Source organism: Bombus pyrosoma, linkage group LG1 (assembly GCF_014825855.1).
Source record: "Bombus pyrosoma isolate SC7728 linkage group LG1, ASM1482585v1, whole genome shotgun sequence".
In the NCBI taxonomy this organism is placed as follows: domain Eukaryota; kingdom Metazoa; phylum Arthropoda; class Insecta; order Hymenoptera; family Apidae; genus Bombus; species Bombus pyrosoma.
Window position 1 is genome coordinate 8,842,857 of NC_057770.1, and position 22,088 is coordinate 8,864,944.

Genomic DNA, 22,088 nt, shown 5'->3' on the forward strand with positions numbered 1-22,088 from the left:
CAGCAAATACGTAGCAACTCCTTTATGGAAGTACTTTATTGCATATTCGATCGTTCTTTGTGGCACCATTCAATGCAACGTCGGAGATACAACTTTATAGTGCAACCTGTATTCTACTGTACAAAACATTTACGCGCATATCGTTAGAGCATACCTTCGAGCGCAGGAAATCATAATTGTTGCGGCAAAATCGTATTTCCTAAGTCGGTCATAAGAACATGATTATAACGATTGGATTTGAAGACCACAGGGAAAGAATATAATAAATCATGTTTTCCACTTCTTATGCGAGGGATTTTGATTGAGAGCAACGTGTCAATTTTTGCGATAAGTAAGAAAGCAGTATACCATATATGTAGGTACGTTACTTTATTATTCGTTGGTGGTACGAATAATCTTGTGCCTGATGTACAATTTTATTTTCTTGTCTTCGATAAAAGAAATTGCGAATTCGATTATTTATCATGTTATTAATCATCGTGTCAATTTAACGTCAAAAGACAAATTGTTAACTCAGAAAATGATGCTAATCTTATATCTTTGAAGTCAGGAGGTTGCTCTTTTCTCAATAATATATCCCTTTCTCAAAGTATCATTTTAATATATTTACTTTTAGCCTCTAACAATAGCTATCATCGCTGGCTATTCATTATTAGGACATTTTGACATTAAACAAGAATTATATCTATTTTGTATTTTTCGTTTTACTTCGTGTAAAACATGTTTCTCCTTACTATAGACAACTACAAACGCGTTTTATTTAAATGTAGAAATACAAACGATGCAATAAAACGTATACGAGAAAATGTATAAGTTATAGCACACATTTGCATATTAGCTACCTTCGTTCAATAATCTTGTCTCATCACCATGGATAAGCCGGTTTTTGAATACGTTTGCAATAAAGATCGAAAGATGTATTTTCATTACCAATTATTAACTATAAACAGGTAGAAGAAAACCTTGGTACAAAGAAAATTTTGAACAAACTTTACGATCGAATTGCATCCAATTACGAATCCATACAGAGTAACGTTCATTCGAAAAATAGCCTTCTACTTAATGTGCTAACTGCAAGTAGATATATTAATTAATCCCGTGACATGAATATCGCTCGTTGGCGACTTTAAAGGGGGCGGGTATGGTCGTTTCGCCGCTCACCAGCCAGATAAAATATTGCTGAGATATCACTCAGGAAGGTCTCTCAAAGATCTCGTTAGGCAGGCAGCAGGCGGCAAATACGGGAACGCCGTTGGCTTTTAACGATCTTTTTTCTTTTTTTTTTTTTTTTTTTTTCAAAATGAACTGAAAGTAGGAAGCACCCAATCCACAATTCCAATCGTTCAGGTACAAATTTTCCTTGGGTTTCGTAGCTGGGTACGTAATATCCTGAGTCCTTTCTCATTGCAACCTAGGGCGAAAAAAGAAACGAGAGAGGTTCGTATTTCGAACGATGGTAATCACTTCCTCGTCGGTGGTGTGCCGCGCGGTCATAAGAATCCGGTCTGATTTGCGATTTGATTATGTCGTTCGCGTGCGTATTACAATTTCAAAGCAGCCCCGGTTATCTAGAAACGGAGAACGGTATGTTGTCGCTTCGATGTACACCGCGAGTAAGCGTGCAATTTTTTCTGTCGACTTTGATTGCTCGTCCATCAAATCAATTCGTACCGTGTACGTGCGTTTACGCGCGCAGTTTCGTTGCAGCTGCTACAGAGACTGGACAATATACGATCAAGTCCTACGACCAAAAATACATAAACTTCGTTTTTAATTGTAAAATAAGGAAGTAAATTGAATTCGATTGAAAAACTGTTCGTTGGAATTAACAAAATTTATTCCGCTATTAATTTCTTATGATTTTATATGTAAACTTATTATGTATATACTATGTATATACTGTTAATATTTATCTATAATATTTGTAATTTCAGAAACTGTTTTACAAGATAATTCTAACATGTCAAGTGAAAAATATTTCTTGGCTCTTACATAATTGTAAATGCGCGTAAACATTTTAATAGCTGTATTAAGTAATTTATGGAATTTGCAGAAGGTAATATAGTTCATATTACTTGAATTTGTATTTTACGTATAAATAATATGCACTTTCCTTTAAAAAAGTATGCACACATTGAAAATATAAAACAGGCAAAAATAATAAATATAAATTTTCATATTTTTATCCCAAGCAAGGATGCTCCTTCAATCGGTGTCCTCTTTAATCAGTGATCGTGAGAATATAAAATAAAGGGGAGACTTTCCAGGTCTGCCAATTTGTCTTATTAAGTTATTATAAGCACACGACATAGCCTTTTATTCATTGCGATAGCTACAGACAATAATAACACGTCATCTCCGGTTCTTAGTTGAAACAATGGCGTGAACACCGTTGAAAGCGCAGCACGAGCGGACAGATTCCCGTCTGGATCATCCTCATTATTGTTGATTTCAAGAAGTATCATTGAAGAACGAGGTCGCGTAAGAGGCAGATCAGCGTTCGATAACCGCTACTGTCGCGCGATGAAAGCGAAATATTCTATGTATAGCAAAGCGGTGTCGCATCAGGCATACGTTATTACCCAAGAATACAGTGCAGGCATTACGTATCTTTCGACATCTTCTTGTTGATTGTTCCCTCGTGAAGATGTTGCTGGCAACAGTTCTTTAGAAAGTGGAGGTGTACATCGATGCGTTAAAAGATCGGTATCTATGTCATCGTGTAACATAAAGTACGATTAATATGGAATACGCGTCATTCGGCGTTTCAGTAGAATGAGTCTTGCGTTTCTTTTAACGTTTCAAGTGGAATGAACGTTGCGTCTATGTTGATGCGTTAGGAAACTAAGAGTTATTTTTATTCCTGATAAAATAATGTTTCTGTTAGTAGAATATATCGAAGTTATAATATTTTGTTGTAGTAGGAAGGTTAAAGTTATAAAAAGATTTATTCGAATATCCTGATGATTCTTCTACTTTCACGTACTTATAAGGAACTTAAATGTACGCTATTCAGAATTGCCAATTTCAACTTTTTAAGAGTCGGTGTTTCATACCTATCAGCCTAATACGAATGTTAAATCGATGGTACGTTCTACATTCCTTGCTTGAAAGCGAATGAATGTAATTAATTTCTAACAATGATTAATACAGTGATTATAACTTTCCTTCCTTATGCATTTCCCATACATTGCAAAAGAACAATTCCTTGTCTTTATGTAATTTCTTTCGTAGCTAAAGATATACTTAGGAGGTTCTTATGGACGTTCTATATACGTATACACATTCTGGTATAAGTTTTCATAATTTTCAATCATAGATGAATATCGATGGCTAGTCTATTTCGCATTGACATGTTCTAGATAAATAATTCATACCTGGGATAATCATTTACAAAGCAATTTAATCGACTGTAAAATTGCATACCTATTATTGACTAACTATGAAACACTGCAATTTTATTGTACGTATCGCTGAAACAACGGTAAATGTTTAAAGTTCACAGCTATACCATGGTATGGGCATGGGAAGATGTACGAAGGAATAATGTCAGCATAACGGAAAATTGAATGTCACATCTAAATGTACATACATATACGTTTTACATGTATAAATATAATTTTATAATATTTCTCTTTACTTAATCCATTATTATTTAGGAAAGTACTTAATAAATTATTAATTTCTGTATATTTAATCGTAAACAGTCCTAAGTTGATATTTTGAATAACTCTTTAAAACTGTCAGTGTACGTAATGATATATGAACATTCTTTTTGGTGCGTATTCCTTTCTAAACGCAGGAATCGCGATACATCTTTCGTTGCGATCAATGATACGCACTGCAATAAATTACGAGAATTTCACAGAATCGGTCCAACAAATTACCGATGCCGCATTACGTTGCGGTGACTGTAATTGGTGTGGTGAAATACTACCAACACACTGTGATTTAACAACTTTATTTGAGAAATCTTTTTCTGAATAATGTTATGACATCTATCCGGTTAGTATGATGATAACTTATCTGAATAAAGAGGATAAAAGCCAATTAAGTGTAATTAATTAATAACAGGCGTCATGCTGAGTCGTACAGTGAATAATGTTTCGTTTTAGAATGTAGAAAATTTATTATATTCTTCAGTCTGCTATGTATTAATTTTATTTTAACAGGAGAGTTCGCATTAACGCGAAGAGAACTTTTTACTTAAATCGTAACGATGTTTTGCGCTACAGTATTGCATCGATACATCTACCGTAATTAATGCACTATATTTCGAATGAGAGAACGTTTAACTTTTGTACCTGCGTATATGTTTTAGACATTTTGTCATCTATTATATTTATATTATTGATATTGGCAATGTTATTGTCAATTATAATTCCATTTCGTAAAATTATGATGCCTCTTCGTCTTATTTGCCTTTCACGCCTTCTTTTGTTCGCCAAAATTCGTTGTAATATATTGTCCGTCCGTATATAAAAAACGATATTGTAATAAGTAAATTTTTTTTTATTCCGCTTTGATTAAACATCTGAATTTCCATTCTAACGTAGTCACGGTAACGAGCAAAAACGACGATTAATGTCCCTTTATCGTCGTAGGGGGCACTTTCTTCTTTTATGCAACGGATTTGATCAATTAGGAGTTTATTAGGAGTTTATTATGCCTGACTATGTAGGCATAGTTTGTTCTAAAGTTGATTTGAATAGTGAGCGTCGTCGGAGACATTCGCGTTCGAAAATGTAAAGCGGAGCGACAAGTAAGTAGGAAATGTACGAGGTGATCTAAGCGCCTTGTCTTTCAAACTATACTTGACAGGTTGAGCCAAGGGAGCAACTGCTCGGGCGTTTTAACTTTGAACACGTACCACGAAGATCTCCCGAGACGTACTACGTCATCGCTAAACGTTTGTGGCTTGTCATCGCAGTAATTGACTTTCTCTCCTGACAACGATAAAAGAAAACTGTCGTAGCTGCACGCTCGGACAGTCTGCGTTAATTAATCCTTTCTAACCCGACCCATTCGAAGCTTTACCTATAGCAATTTATTATTTGTCTAATGAAGAAAGTGGTAGAATGTGCTTTTCGAATTTTATTTGTAACATAGGCATGGAAACGATTATTTTTGAAATGTTTCTTAGAAACACTAATTAACCACTGCGATAATGGCGCAGTTAATGCATCGCGATATACTACTGGGCTAATAGATGTCTCAATAAATAGGAATGTTGCTGTTACGCGTTTAATAACTCCTTGCTTTTATTCATTTTTGTGCCATAATTTATTCTTGTAGTGCCACATTGCGCGTACACTGCAACCAGAATGCAATTTGCATGTTACGCGCAAACGCGTTACGGTCATGACAGGTTTAAACATTTTATAAGGTGCGAAAAAACTGTTGTTACAAGCATAATTTTAGGCATGAAAATTGTATAAAATGCGTCGCAATGTGTTGGTAATAATCGTCTTCGGCCTTTATGTAGATCGTTGTACCGGTCGCATTTATCATTCTCAGGCAGCTTCGTTGTTACTCGATTGAAAATTTCAAGGAGCGCCTCAGTATGCCTTGAACAGTGAGGGGACGATCATTTATCAACGGCCATTCCGGTATTCAATTTAACCCTTATTAGATGAGTAATTTCCTGATCGTGCCTATTAGCGGATTAATCAACAGATTTGCGTATGATCGAACGATAATGGTAAGCCTTCCTGCCGGATAATTGCATCCCGTTTTGTGTTTAACTGATTCAAATAAAATTTAGATAGATGATTGAATGTCTGAAAGATTCTAAAAGGAATATTCGATATAATTCTATTATTTCTCTATAACGTTTTTTCTAAAATTAACAAGCGAGCAGGAAGAGAGAATATCGGCTAGAAATAAATTAGGCAATGTGGGAAATGTAACAAAACTTGAATATCCAGTTAATACAATTTATGATTGTACTTCTTAGCTTGTACTGTTTTTTTCGTGTTTGTCGCTGATGTTTAATATCTACTGAATAAAACAAGAGCAATTGATAGCCATTTTAAAGAAAAATACACTATGGAATATATCCAACCATGTTTGTATAACTCCTCAAATATACATGGGGCAAGTCGAATATACAGCAAAAACCGCGGAAACCTCAAGATACCTGAGAACTTATACATCATACATTTTGTATATTCATAACATATATTATACATATAACTGTATAATAAATACTATCTTAATGACGATATTTCTTAATTAAGTACTCTATCATAAATGCTTTTTGTATCTTACAAGAACTTATTCTTTGTTTCAGATGGAGCGGCAGTTCCTGCAGACGCTATTGAACACGAGGTAAGAAAAGGCTAGAAGGAAAACACAGGTTTTTTTATCTTTTTAACAGAACGTGTAGAAAGTCAGTGACTTGATTTATTTCATAGATTGCGATGCTCGTTTATTATTTATTGCATGTCAATTTATAAAATACGATTGCCCCTTGCCGTTTGAACAATTTCGCGTAAAATGACTCGCGTTAGCGTGTTTCATTATGATTTCACGCTTTTATATTCCATTAAAATAATATCAATAAACCAACGATCAATGAAACAGCAAAGGAAACTATTTTGTTTTTTAATAAATTACACTTAATGAAATAGATTATCGTATATCATATAGAGTATCGTTAATGATTTGTACATTGTCTCGTTTTCGTTTGTCTTGCAATAAAATAATATGACTCATGCTTCTTGTCAAACGCTATATTCGCTATATTCCAGCATTGCATTAAAAATTTCATATTACGTTATTGACGTATTGCGTGATATAAATACCAAGATTTATGAGTCTGCTATATTACGTGAGACGTATTTTTCAGTTGGAATTACAAGTAAGAAACTATGTAGATCGACCACGAATGAATCAAGTCAGAAGATATCGTGAACACTCTACCTCTTCTTTGGCACATTGCGTATTTAAAGTCACTCTCGTTACGAAAGGAGATAATGACATCGATTAAAAACGCACTCATTAGCTCTTTATATAACTGTACCAATATGCGTTTAGATTATCGTCTTGCAACTCTTTCCTGTCAAACGAACTAAAATAAAAGTGAAACTGATGCCTGGCACTCATAAATTTGACGCGTTGATGCACACTTATAGGAAATGTTCACACCGAATGAAATATTTTACAAGCTGAAAAATTGTTATCATTAGAAAACCATTAGACCCAAATAGTTTAATAAACATTTTTCACAGGTTCGCAGATATATGTGAAATGTAATGGCGTAGATCTTTGTAAATAGTTAACAAATATGTTCATAGAAGATAAAATTTGGAAAAGATTTACAGATGATAAATAGGGAGGGAATACAACTTTTGTTTTCTCAACTTCATATTTCGTTCTTTTAAAGGCAAATGATTTATTTTTACAAGTCTGTGTGAGGAACGGTCAAGACAATTTTTTTCCGACATGTTACGTATTCTGTCGACTTTTTTTACAACAAGAAACTACACTCTGCTATAAAGATTCCGTGAAATAAATAGATTTTGTGAAATACTATATTTGCTCTAGTATTTAGATCAAAGTGCAAAGGATGGAATTTTAATGAATCGTCGAGTGAGTAATATAAGAAATAAGTATAATACGTCAGCTTGATTTCTAGAAACGAAAAGACCAGCTTTACCAGAACTCAATCAATCATTATTGCAACGTGCCGATCATTTTGATCCGGAATGGGACCGAAACGTCATAGGTCGATATCCCACGATCAGCTGAGGCGTCGAAACGGATTTCGCTAGAGGATTTGTGCGATACTTTCCCGTCTGTTGCACCTGTGCAATAAAGCTTCCATGTTTCTTTACGCTACGATTGTATCTCTAGCGCACGTTGTATCATCTATCCTATAGCCTACAGCTCGGTAGACTGATTGCCCTTAATACACATATAATTTATACCGAGGAGAGGGAGGATAGGACGTTGCAGCTAATTGGATTCCCCGCATACAAACGTTGACTTAATATAATAATCATCGGTGCGTTGTGTTGCTGTTACGAACGAGCCGCAAGATTAATTCGCGTTCTGTAATCGCGTGTTAATAACAGCTCCTTTTCTTTCTTTTGCGGTCAGCCGATGCAACAATCCATCTTCTTGTGTCCTGTGTCTAAGATCGTTGGCTGAGGATACAGGGGAGATTTGTCATGATTTTGATCTCTTTCAGCCAAACAACCCTTTCACTTGCGTTACTTCGTTGCCTTTCTACGCCGCTTAATTGTAAATAAAAACAAGAAAGATATATAGCAAATACTTCTTGTGAATTCTCTTTAAAAAACGATATATAAAACGCTTTGCTGATTATACTTCTCATACGTTAGATCTTATTACACGTTTTTTCTTGATAAAACGTCAGAAAAATATTCGTTACGATATCCTTTTCCTCGATTCGTGTAAAGTAATGGCTACAGTGACGTAAAGTTTTACTCGCGCTGAGCGTTTATCGCATTTAATGTAATCATCAGACCGTGGATATGTATGCAACATAAACGTGTCAAAATATATAACAAATATGAAGATATCTGTGCCAAGTTGTGCAGGATGTACGCTCGCGGTCAGAAACCTTAGGATATATTTTACTATTAATAATACTTTATCTCTGATGGAGATCTTGTGTAGAAATAAGTATAGTTATATATATATGTATAGAAATAGTAACTTATTTTATGAGTATCTATAAAAAGTTTCCATTTTGCCATGTGACTTTTGTTCTCGTATAAATAGGTTCCACGATAATAGCGTACAAAGAACTCGCTTCCTTAATGCGGTAATTGCCACACAAATTTTATATATTTTACCATGGCAAACGCAATAAATTGAAGTATAGCGCACCATAACATTTAATTTTTGCCAAATGCCATACTATATTTGTGCACCTTTTTCTTTGACAATATCACCGAAGTCACATACATCGTTAAAAATCTTTTACTACGTAAAATTTATCTCAGTTTAGTCGTAAAATGTAGGTCACCGGTGTCCACCGCGGTATTCAATGTGTTAATGAAAAATACGATTGTGTTAATTAGAATCACCGGTTGATCGTATCTAAATAATTTACCGCGACATTTTCTTCCATCGTGATCGCAGTCAGAAGTACTTATTCAGAATCGTGATCATCTCTTTTTACGCGACATAAGAGCTCATCTATCACTTTCATTTACGAGGGCAAAAGGTGTTCGTTGTCTACAAATCTTGATGCAATATTCGCCTCGGAGGTCATTCGTAAAAAAGCAGCGCGCATATGTTAACGTCCGTTTGCCGGAAAATGTTCTGTGCTTCATTGATTTATAACTTGGTTCGTTCGCTACCCATCTGAAACCTTGTAACTTTATTTATGTTCTTACACGTAACAGTATGTACTTCCTTATCGTATCTGAGGAAATATGTTCTATCGTAGCAAGCAATAAATTTTTCGTTTTTAATATTACCGTTTATAACGAATGATCGCTTATCTAGTGCATTACATGTTGAAATAAAATGATGTCATAATATACATATGTTAAAATAGAAATATTGGATGCCTTAAATAGAGACATTAAATGGAGTGATTTTATTGAACAAACAATTTATTGCGCTATATTATTATGTTAAATCAACTGATCTTTATAATAAGAATGTAGCAAGGATTTGTGTTAGAAGATTTATCGACAGTTTTATCTTATTTTTTCTTTCTACGATTAATATTTAATTATTTAATATAGCATGATTTAAAAGATACTGTCTTGAATATGAGCAAATTATTATCTTACAACAAAATGAACGTATTATATTTTACTAAAATATCTTATCTTAAATCTGTATAATTTCAATTGGATCGTCAACACGTGCGCACAGATCATATTTAATAAGTTCGATTTAAAAAATTGTGACATTTGACTTTCAATAACTCGTTTAAATTATGAAAGAGTAAAAAAGTTGGAAATTCAATTATCCCCTGCGCAAATCGTGTCAGAAAAATGTTAATTCATCGTCCGATGAACGTATTATGAAATACCTATATTTCAGCTCTGAGAAAATTAAATTACGTCTATTTAAACAAATCTATCATTTAAGACGTGAAGTCAGATACACTTGCAAGCATTTGTTAATCCAAATAATTGTCGTACTATGAATAGAATTTTCTTTCATTATATTATTCATTTATTCATTTATTTATTCATTGATATTAGATTAATTGTAAGGGAAAGAAAAGGTTTGTTTGTAACGGAATTAAAATATTATTTCAACACTTTTACTCAGCTGTAGCAACTCTTCGTACTCTCTAATCATTGTATTTACGCTTTTCAATCACTGTTTCTACGTAACTGCATCAACACGCTAACTTGCAACCGCTTGACTACCTTCAATCATCACATTCGTTCAATCCAAATTTAATTACCTTTAATGATAAATAATTAAATGACACGCAAATAAATTAATAGCTAATAATACGGCCAAATATCATAATTGCTGCTAATTGTTGTTATCGTATCTGTTTATATGTTATTTTACAATACGTATAGATGGAGCTATAAATTTATTAGATATAAACTACTATATAACGATGCTTCTTGTGAGTATTTTCTAAATTGTCAACTCTCTGTCTAACAATTAAAGTTCTGTAAGATGTTATTGATGTGCATATATACTGTTTAAACTTCCACATTAAAAGTATCAATAACGAGTTTCAATACAATTTTCGATTATTTATGATTAGAAATAAAAAGAGATAAAAAAATTGGAGTATTTATATTCTGTGGCAACAAACAACTTCTTTTTGGCGTAACAGTATTTTCACCAATTGAAAAACATCGAGAGCAATCGATGTTGCAGCTGCCATTAAATATTTCACTGGAGGTTCCGCAACTGCTGTGTTGAAACTTATTATTAGTATCCAACACTAACCCGAGAACTTGTTAGAATTTGGAAATTCGTTACGTTGATAGCTACAGCCTGAAAATTCGTATTTCCAGTGCACGTGAAATAATACACAAATATTCACGTACATAATCAGAACTATACGTATTGTGATACGAACACATGCGTGTGTAGATGCATGTGAAACAGAGATTTCTACGCGTGACACATTCATCGATGCATGAAATTTCCATACAAATATGAGACAATCAAAACTGCAAAAAGATTGCATTTTAATTATACGACACATCCAGCACATGCACCTACTGTTTTCCATTTATTATCCTTTAAATTACCGCGTAGACTCACTCGCTATGTTATACACGTGTATACAACGTCGAATTACCATACAATCGTAAGACGCATAGCTTACCTCCCAGTAAATAACCGATAATCGAACGTCCAGTAGGAATTGATCGTTGCCCTTAGGATTAGATACACTAAAAAGAACGCAACCATAGAAACGACTCTAGGATCGAAACATTCGACGAATACAAAGTAGGCGAATACAGTTATAACGTGAGTAAGTTGACCTGACATATTGGTAACAATACTAGGCGTGTCACCGGTGTGTTGCAACTGATTTCAACGACTATCGTCCGTATTAGCATCGACGCGTGAGTATTGCTCGCGTCCGCACGTGCACGTTCCTCCACCAGATAACAGTGTATAGTACGCGTAATATTGAACGGCACAAATATATAGGCGCAGCTGGTATCCACGTCATATGCACGATAGCGGCTAACTAGTTTTGCAGCCGGTCGTTGGCACGAAGATGTCTTAAATGTCAAGGCGAGGACACGGTGGTGTTGTCCTAGTCGAGGATAGACCATCGCCTTTTATACGATCGGTCAATGAGCTCCGCGAAAGGAACTTCGGTATACGTCATCCTGGCATACCTTTTAACAAGAGTTCATCTTCAGAACAATGAATGCGATAAATCTTTCGTCACGCGACTACTCGCATCTTTTTCCAGGAAAACATATCCTGTTGAAAATTGATTTGATTGATCTTATTTTTCATTTTTAGAAGCTTCTTTTTTTAACATTTATTCTTAAGATTTATTGTTAATTTTATCATAGGCGAAATTTTATCCTGTGCGAATATTGTTTCAGTATCTTCGACCCGTAATAATATCACCGACAAGTGGTGATTTTTCTTTTTCTCTAGTATCGAATAATACTAAAACTTTCAACTTCGTTTGTTCAATCTCGTCGATCTTTAAAATAAAAACATTTTATGTTCCAGTAATAAGTATGGCTATTTGGGGAATAATGTCGTACATGTACAAGTTTATGGGAAATTTAGAATTATATAAAAATGTAAAAACGTGCATATAATATATAAAAATATACAAAATAAAGGTCGTTCTAATATTTACTGGGTAGAACCAGTTTAGGTTTCATTTCTCTAGCTGCGATCGTCAAAATATGACATTCCACAAATATCCAGTCTATTTGGTAAATCTTACAGACTTTTACTACTCGAATAAAGAATATTTCACTTGCGATCGTAACATTCGAAAATTTCGTTTGTATGTTCCAGGACTCCATAGCGTCCGCCTCTGAAACAGGCGAAGAATACGAAGACGGTGACGATTCGGATATGTACATGGAGCCAGACGGTACCGAGCCGGACGAAGGCGACAAGGTAGAAGGAAACCAAGAGGACGAAACTTACAAAAACACGACTGACGAAGTTCCATCAGACGTGAGCGAGAAAAAAGACGAACTACCAAGCTCTACCACCGACAAGCCTACCTCTAAGGACCAGAAAGCGGAAAATACCAAAGAAACGAGTCAAACGGATACGCCTGACTCAGAAGACAAAAGCTTGGAAACCGATAGTCAAAACTTCTTCCCTTCGTTTGCGGAGTTGTTTGCGAATCACAGAGCTTCTTTCGCGGAGCAACAAAGGTACAGACCCAATAGATTCCTCGGATACTTCCAACGCGATCGCAGTGGCTATCAAACAGCGACTGCAATGGCGAAAGACGTTCATCATCCGCTTCTAGGGTCAGGGAACTTTGGTGTGATTCGAGGTGGCACTTACTACCCCGAAGAGAAAGAAAATGACGAGTACACGATGGACGATAGTCTGTACAATCCTTACTACCACGGTGGAAATCGTGGCCGTGCAAACTATTTCAGCAATCCGAAACCTCAGCCGATTCGCGGCGGCGATTTCTTCGCGAATTTCCGAGACTTCGCCGATATCACGGCTCCGCCTAAGTCCAGTTTCTCTCATTTATCCGTAGTTTATGCAAATAAGAACGGCAGCACAGCTGGGCGTATCACAGAGCCTAGGAATATTATCGAGACCCTGAGGATGTTGGAAGAGGAAGGGCAAACTAGTTCCGAGGTAACGACCACGACAGAAGCGCCGAGGAAGAAGCAGAGCAAAGGGAAAAGGAAGTTGATGAAGATGAAGCAATATGAAGAGGACAAGGCCAGAAGATCCCGTATGACCGTCGAGCCTTTGTTAGCGCTCAGTTGAACGTACGCCGGGATCCAAATTGTATGGTAGTGCGGACGCGAACCCCGGGATCTTTTCCCAAACGCGAAATCTGGCCACGAGATCAGAACCAAAGTCTGAAAAGTGTTGTCACATCCTACTACGTATCGGAGGAGTTTGTGCTGAAAATGAAAGGAACAATGATCAAAGGGACGCTTGCCTCGCGTTTATCTGAACGTTTACGAAGCAACTATATGATCGTTTTGAAATTTTTTCCAGGTAAATTCCGATACGTCTTGAGACTGGATTTTATATTAATAAGAACGTTCGTACAGAGATCTTATTCCTACGTAAGCGTGTTCCGTTTTCGTATTTCTTGATTATCAGCATTAACATAAATGCGTTCCACCTTGGCGTATTGAAAAATCTCCTTTGCAATTGTAACGATTGCGTGGAAACCGCGTGTTTCGAGCAATTATTTAAATTGTTTATGGGAGATAAGCTGTTATTTGTGTACCGTTCTCGATTTGTAATTCAACGTTTCAGACATTCTGAAAAAACTAAAAGCGCCAAAATACAGGTTACCGTCGAATCGAACCACTAATGATACTGTAGAAACTTAGAGCTTACTGAAATTATATGAAAATTTCTTAAGTTAACATCGATATGCTGTCAAGTGAACATCGAGGTGTTTTCTATTCGTGTTCTGCAATGACGGATTAATCGTTGGACGAAGAAAACAATTTAAAAGGAATAAAATATTTCATCTTTATCTGTAAATCCAAATTCAAGAAACTAGCCTATTCGTCTGTGGAGATCACATCGAATCATAAATAACGTTCTCTCAGTACATCTTCAGAGATATTTCCAACAAAGCAACACTTTTTACACACTTGCATCAGACATAACATTTTTCCATTAATTTAAAAACTAGTTGATCCTCATTTAAGAAATATCAACGAATTCAAATTGTCAATGTCTCCTAATTTTTTATCATCTCGCTATTAATATCCAACGTATAGTCAGGCATTATAAGATAATTCTCTTCTCAATAGATACGGTTTCTTCATCAACCGTTTTCGAAGCTTTTTCTGGCAACGTACTATGCTAGCACGTACGTTGCCATTTCAATGAAATAATTCGGTATAATATATCTCGTTTATATCCCACCATGAGAATGTATTTATTCAAAAACGTATATTGACACTTTTCGCGCGAAAGTTTATCAATTTTTACAAAAGATATATGAACAAGTTTGAAGATCGAACTGAAGAAATATCTCGTTTAAGATTCGCATAGAAACGTATTGAAACGTGCGACGATTCAAAATTGCTTTCATCGTCGATCGATTAATCCCCGAACTTTTGTATGCGCGTATAAATAGTTATCTCAAGTTGGCGAGTTGCGATTGTGTCAAACTCGTTTATCGGCAATTCACGGACACATTTTAAATTGATTGAATGCACTTGCGCGTGCAGTTTCGTTATGCTCGAGTAAACCTCGATCCGGTACGAGTAACTCGTACACACTAACGATAATTTCCGTTCATACGCTGCGCACATTTGACGCACGCGATCACGTGCGAGTACACCGAGTGTGAAAACAGAAAATTCTGCGCCACGCGCGTTATCATCGAGCGCAAGAACGGAATCACGCGGGGAAAAAAGAAAAATTGTTGCAAGAGCGTTGATTTGCGTGCATCGCGGCCTTTTGTAAATAAATTCCATCGCTCTCTGCCTCGTGTTTTCTTTAGTGTTTTAGCTAAAGCAGAACCGGACTAACACTCGCGCCTTCATTCCATGAATATGTATTTGTTCGTTCGGATCTCGTTTCTGCGTCTAGCTATGTAGTTTCTAAACGAGTAAGATCGATCGTGGATAAGTATCTCTCCTCTTCTCTTTTTTTTTTTACACGCAGACTGTGTCTGGCTGCATTTATTAAATTCACAAAGACTGTTCACCTATTAATTATTATCGGCTTAACGTAGAATTGTTCATTTCTTTTTCATAAATTAAACTAATATTTCTCTCATGAAAGCATCTAGTTTTGTTTAGATCTATATGTGAGCGACTTTTCTTCACAGCACCCTTTGATATGTCTTTTATAATTCGATTGAAGATCATGCATTTCAATCGTTAGATCGGTGGTTTGTTTAAACAAAAAATTTGCTCTGATTCTCGGGAAAAATCACGGCGAAGATTCATCCTGTGCTTCATAATAGGAAAGAATTATGAAGAGGGCAGCCTACAAGTGAATTATTCGCCGTAGATTTCGGCGCATTGTTATAACAGTTGTTGTTGATTATTTTAAGTATATGAAGTAGGTATAATAATTAAATCGAATACTCTGTCTCATGCTGTTTTTAATATGGTGCAAAGGGACACGATGAGATATCGAAATAAAGTATATTTTTCATAACTTACGTGAATGTGAAATCCTACTACGATCATTTCCTACGATTTATACACGGGCGCTCTGTTCTCAAGGTAAGTAAATTGTACTGGATATACCATAAGACAAAGTTAATCTCATCCGCAGAACAGACGTACAAAAAAGTAGGGTTTTCAAAAAATTGGAAAAAATTCAAGAATGCTTATACTTTCTACTATTGTACAATCAATTTTTCAGACAAATGTTTAAAAGATTTCTTAGGATGTGTAAGGAAATCGCTTTAAGAAAATGAAATTAACGATTATGATATACGATTGAAATTTTGCTCGATGAGTAAATGAGTGTGACTTTGCATGAAAAGTTAATAAATTGAAAATTTATTAATGTACTGTACAATCACTATATTTCGAGTAATTGATAAATATTTACACACGAGCGATGTACTTAAAAAGAAATAGAAAAATGAAACTTCACGATAATCGGGATATTTGTAATTCACTTAAGCGATTAAAAGCTTAATATGATATCGAATAGAACACCGAGACATCGTTGTCAATTGATGCATTTCTTCAACGTAGTAATTAATTTCCCTATGCCATTATGGACATCTAAATAAGACGCAGGTTTATACATCCAGGCTGGTGTACTAACGACATTGTATTTTTTACATCTCGTTACTCCCTTCACATTTTTCATTTCTATCCTGGCTCCCATGTCTTTTGCTTTCTTAATAGCATCGGCGTACGGCCAATCTTGTGCTGGTGCTAAATTTAAAATCATACAACGATGTACATTATTGGTAATAATAAATTTTTGCTTTGACTAATATGCATCCTTGTACAAAGTTATACTTGTTATAATCTTCCAAAAGTTTTATTATTATATATTATAATATGATGGATACTTTAACATAACTGTCCTAATCTAATAACTAATTCAATAAGGTAAATCTATAAATAAAAGTATTGGACAAAAGTATTCTCCTTAATAACTTACAATCTTTTCCAAGTGTAATTTTAACACCCTTTAGTACTCTCGCCACAAGAACGCTTGCAATGCACATCGATGCAATTGGCTTCTTCCCACAGTAAAAGTCTTCGATAAGCTTTTCCAAATCAGGAAGTATCGTACAGTCGGCGCCTTTTGCTGCGAAATTGCTCCTGTAACAAATGCATTCGATAAAGTGAGTAGCGAGCAGGTAGACGGAGTAATAAAGAAAAATTCATTTTATTAATACATTTTTCATGTCATCGTCTTTTTTCATTATATGTAGATTAACATGGTACTATAAATCCTTTCATACGGAATTTATCGCTGATAATAAGAAAAGAATCTGGTTATGATTATATTGAAAGCGAGGTCAAAAGCAATACATTTTCATTTTATAGCATTCATATTTGGAAAGGAATGGTTATCTTACGAGTGGCATGATTACCCCCATAATTACAAAAGCTATTTCAGAACACAGTAATCTTACGTACCTTATTTATAAATGTTACGAGATTCGTTTTAATTATCGAAAGTATTTAGCAAGGGGTAAAACACAATTCTATTAAATCTCGTAACATATAATTTTCTCATATTTATTTATGAAAAACATGAATAATACATGAACGTTAACGAATGATATATAAGAAATGAAAATGCAATAATTTGATTTAATCTTAAAATTAATTGCATTCGTCTACTTCCACCGTAGCTGTGAAGAAATAAAAAATGATATAGATAAAAGCTCAAGATGATTATATATAGCAAATCATGATTAGTTTTAACAAAAAGGATCAATGTAAAAATTTCACGGAAATTAATTCTCTAACGATGTTTAAATAAAATACAAATACCAACAATGTCTTTGCCGCACCAAATCCTCCAGGGAGAACGAGTGCCCCGTGCATGCAAGCTTCACATTCGCATAGCGGTTTAATGCTCGATCTAGCCAATCTGGCAGCTTCGACTAGTCCGTTCCTGGATGGACTGTTTGTATCTGGTTGTTTAGTGAAATGATCGACAGTTTCGCAAATGTCTACATCCGGCGCGTAAAAGTGTGGCACCATATCTTTCTGGTAGATATGTATCGTCGACGATATGGCTTCCGAAATTTCGGTACCATCTAGATAACCGCACCCGCATAAAATCTGCAGCGAAAATATTTCAGACCAAACATGGATTATATCGCAGGAATCAAACAGAGAAGTTCAACGATATAACGTTTCGGAAACTTTTAACTTTTGAGAACTATTACGTATGAAAATAAAACATCTAATGTAATATAATATGTATATATTTTATAATATTTTACACATGTATGTACTTACAACAGCTACAGATACAGGTTCACAACTTTTCTCTTGCTCCCTTCTACAACACTTTCTGTTATCAATTTGTGACGTGTGAAAAGTGGATGATAAAACGGGTCTAAACATGGAATATTCATTTTGTAAAAGTGGTAGTAACCGTGCACGTATCATTATATGAAAATGTGGAGTGCAAGATAAAATGACGTTAAAATTTTATTTATGTAGAATTACATTTGACAAATAATTTTATACAGCGAATTCCTCCATTTTACTAATTTACGATATTCGTCTGTTCCATTCAAGCGACGATACAAGAAGAAATATTTAGGCGCGATTTGAAGGGAAATTAGAGAGAACATTTTTTATCAATTTATTCCTTTAAACTTAGAATCGACGCCGATCCATGCGCACCTTTCTATTTATTAAGCAAAAATAATTAACATACAGTTACGATCGGTAACAAGAACAAAATGTTTTTTTTTTATTAAACATATGTCAAACCAAATCTACACATAGGCCTCTGTACATGTTTTACAACAAGTTATTGCCTATAAAGTATTTTTTTATTTTCTGATAGTGTAGGCATCGGTTTTTGATAGATTTGAATTTTAAGTTCTAAGTACTTTCTGTAGAGGGCAGAATTTCCCAGAATTACAAGAAGAGCCCTCGATGTAGTTCGTGCAAACTATTACATGCGCTCGATCGATAAGTTCGTTTCGTGGTGGTGCAATTCGGTTGAAAGCTGCGCTAGCCAAAGTGAAAATCGGAGAAAAGCGAAAGAATGGGATGGAATAATAGAGTAGAAGCAAAGGGAAAAGGGAAGAGATAGGGGAAAATTCAAAGCCTCTCCTGTGCTTAAATAAACATCGGCAAGGTAGGCTGAACTTACTTTATGGCTCGTATAACCTTTATTGTGCTCTAGGAGCAATTTTCGCTCAGACTATGAATACGAAACACATTATGGGGAGCGGTAGAGATTTAACAACGGCATGAAAAACAGTGCACGTAATAATAAATTCTCTCTGACTCATTAAAATATATAAAAGATTCGATATTTCTCGGAGAAATATATCGCCGGTCAGTTTTAGGAATCCTCTATCACAATGATTTTTTAATAATATTGGCGAATACATCTAATGAAATGATAAGTTGTAACTTCGAAGATTGTAAACTTTTGTTGTACAAAATTTATGGAAATTTACAATTAATCGCGTGAAATAAGACAATGACAATCGCCCTTCGTGGCTTGTAATTTTCGATAATAATATTAATTATACTCGATAATATCGAACTTAAATTTATTATTTACTTCCACGATTAACAGATTAAACTTAAAGGACTACGTTTAAACTAACACTTACTATATCTGTATTTAGATAGAAAGGCGAACAACGAGAAACCGAGCGAAAACGAAACAGTACTCGGGGTTGTGCTGCTTCTCGGTCGACGATTAAAATCTATATGGATTTTATTACATAACATGTATATTGTATACATCTGTATTACGTATAGATCTTATTATTTATATCTATCTGAACCAGGGCTTCAAAATTGTTCCAGAATCACGAATCGCGCAACCTCAGCCGATTCTAATTATCAACCGAAGAGAAGCACACCCCCGAGTACCGTTTCGTTGGCGCTCGGCATCTCGTTCTCCCTTTTGTATGAGACGTACGGAGAGCTAACGCATAATCTTATGTAAATCCCGCGTTTCCCTTATGCTCGTACGCCCTTTCTGTATAGGAAAAGCAACTTACGTGGGTCGGTTCTCTGGTTACACGTGGAAAGGGATGCTTAGGCGACGGTTCGCTGGTGTGTTGGACCAGGCTAGGGCGCGGGGCTTATATGAATGTTAAAATAAGTTTGAAATTGTCGCGGACAAGTTTAGCCCCGTGGGAGGCAGCCGTCGAGTAATTCCACTGTGCCGGTGGTTTCGGCCCTTCGGCGAGTTTGCGATCACTCGCGAATTCGTAGCAACTTCTACGCTTCGTAGCCTTCGCTTACGTTTTCTCTCACTGTCCTGTTACTAATCACTCGTCTTTATCTTATGCGTATTTAATCGAACGTAATACGATAGTCGGAAGATGAACGACAAAGGAATGGAATACTCAGCTGCAATTACGGCGAAGGAAGATTATTGAGACACGACATACGATCGTTAGTGTTGATGGTATTTAAATTAAGAAGAGGATATTAAAAATATTAGTGAGCGTTAATGGAAAAAACAGAAGCGAAACAGGTAATATACCTGGTATAACATGTACGTAGGTGTTATCGTATACGCATGATGTATTCTATCTTCCATTTATACCACACTTCTTCGCTTCCACAAATGTTTGCTGACGCATAGCTAAAATTATAAAAGCAATTTATGTTTTATTCCAGCCTGCGTAAAACGTACTTCGCAATGATAAATGAATGATGAACACATGTTATGCAATTTCTCTACGTTCTTTGTCATTATCAATATAGGTATTACTTGAATTAAAAAAATCAATTAACGTAGCAATATTCTAATATCGATGTTTATCAATATCATTGCAGATAGTACATTTAAACTTCAATGTAAAATTCACAAAATTTCTATTTCTCCCCTGCATCCAACTATAAAGAACAATTTTAACCGACACAAAGGACAAAAACGCAGATCCGATAGCATATTAAAAGCTATACACAGAGAATATAAATTCCTGAAAGAATTGATTGATCTATACAACATGTCTATCTACACGTTACATTTCCTCGTCATATTCGTAATATTTCAAGGACCCAGGACAGTCGTTCATCCCAGTGATAATAATCGTCAGCGTCGTTTCTTAGGCGTCTAGAATTTCGCCCGGCGTTGGCACCAGCCGCGGAAAACAAACTTACAGGAAGTTATGGAAACCAGGCTTGCTGGTAATATTCCCGACGACACGAGCAGCGAACTAAAACCGTTTTGCCGAATGACAGGCTGGTGACATTCAGTGAGGATGCTGGCGCGTATCGGAGGAAGGGATCATCGTCGACATCCTCGAAAGGTTTAAATCACGAGTTCACGGTGAAGGCGAACTGTACGCGCATCCCGGACGATTTTCGAGGGTCGTCAGGGAGTTGAGGAAGGGAGTAAAAGGGAGAGAGGGAGAGAGAGAAAGGGAGAGAACACTAGGTGGGAGGTTGATGGGTAAATGCGATGTGATGCGAGTAACTGAGTGGCTAATTGAATGAGGTGCCTCCCAGGAGCGTCGAACCGTCGCGTGTCACACGTCAGAATTTCCGGACTGGGAACCGGAAATTACGACGATTGTCGGTTCTCTGCCAATTATCAGGTCGCGATATGATTGCGGGTGAAATCGCGCGATTCAGCTGTGAATTGAGTGCACACCTCCGCGAATCGTTTCTCCATCGGATAGCCGGCAGAGCGACAGAGTGAGTTCGTTGGTGGTACAGAGAACAGAGCCAGAGAAACCGGACCGTTCCCGTCAATCATTAATAATCCATCAAGCGTATCGATAGTTCGATTTCTCTACCGATACTCGAATCCGAGGGAGACCACGAAGGGGAAAATGATCGTTTGTCAATTTCTAAAAGTCCCGTCGATTGGCTGCTGAGCCGTGTCATGATGCGTTCATCTATTACCTAGGCTTGCAGAGCTTCGCAGACGTAAATCGGGTTATCGTTTACAAGGAAACTGATCGGCGCGCCGGTGACTTGCCTATGATTTTAAATGTTCGCATATACAATTCTGTGGATTTGATATTGAATTTAGAAAAGAATTAGTGTAGTGTAGAATATATGAAATTAAAATTAGACTATATGTAGTATGTGATGTGACATCATAATTTATCAGGAAATAATAAGAACGTTAATAGAAGTAATATTAAATCGTTGTAGTTTTATACGTTTTTATACATTATTACAGATTTGATACGTTGAACAATACGATAATTGAGTTTGTACGTTTTACTTACAATATGCATGAAACGCTTAATTATAACTCACAATCAGTATTTCTCTATATTCAGAGTATGGCGAAAAAGAAAC

General features: G+C 35.7%; 2 protein-coding genes across 5 annotated transcripts in view; one reads left to right on the forward strand and one right to left on the reverse strand.

Annotated features, from left to right (window-relative positions):
- LOC122571708 overlaps nucleotides 1–15,799 on the forward strand; it is a 76,207-nt gene extending 60,408 nt beyond the window's left edge. For all 4 annotated transcript variants that reach the window (XM_043735803.1, XM_043735882.1, XM_043735958.1 and 1 more), the window contains 2 exons: nucleotides 6,293–6,330; nucleotides 12,469–15,799. In XM_043735803.1, coding sequence (XP_043591738.1) covers nucleotides 6,293–6,330; nucleotides 12,469–13,419 — 989 coding nt within the window. In that variant the 3' untranslated portion in view covers nucleotides 13,420–15,799. The remainder of the gene's footprint in view (nucleotides 1–6,292; nucleotides 6,331–12,468) is intronic.
- Nucleotides 15,800–16,208: 409 nt separating this feature from the next.
- Nucleotides 16,209–18,236, reverse strand: LOC122568635 (ES1 protein homolog, mitochondrial-like). Its single transcript, XM_043728628.1, has 4 exons — nucleotides 18,084–18,236; nucleotides 17,614–17,903; nucleotides 16,765–16,928; nucleotides 16,209–16,532 (listed from the first exon to the last, which is right to left on the reverse strand). Exons 1-4 carry the CDS (start codon nucleotides 18,234–18,236, stop codon nucleotides 16,321–16,323), a joined length of 819 nt encoding a protein of 272 aa, XP_043584563.1. The 3' UTR covers nucleotides 16,209–16,320.
- Nucleotides 18,237–22,088: the final 3,852 nt, after the last annotated feature.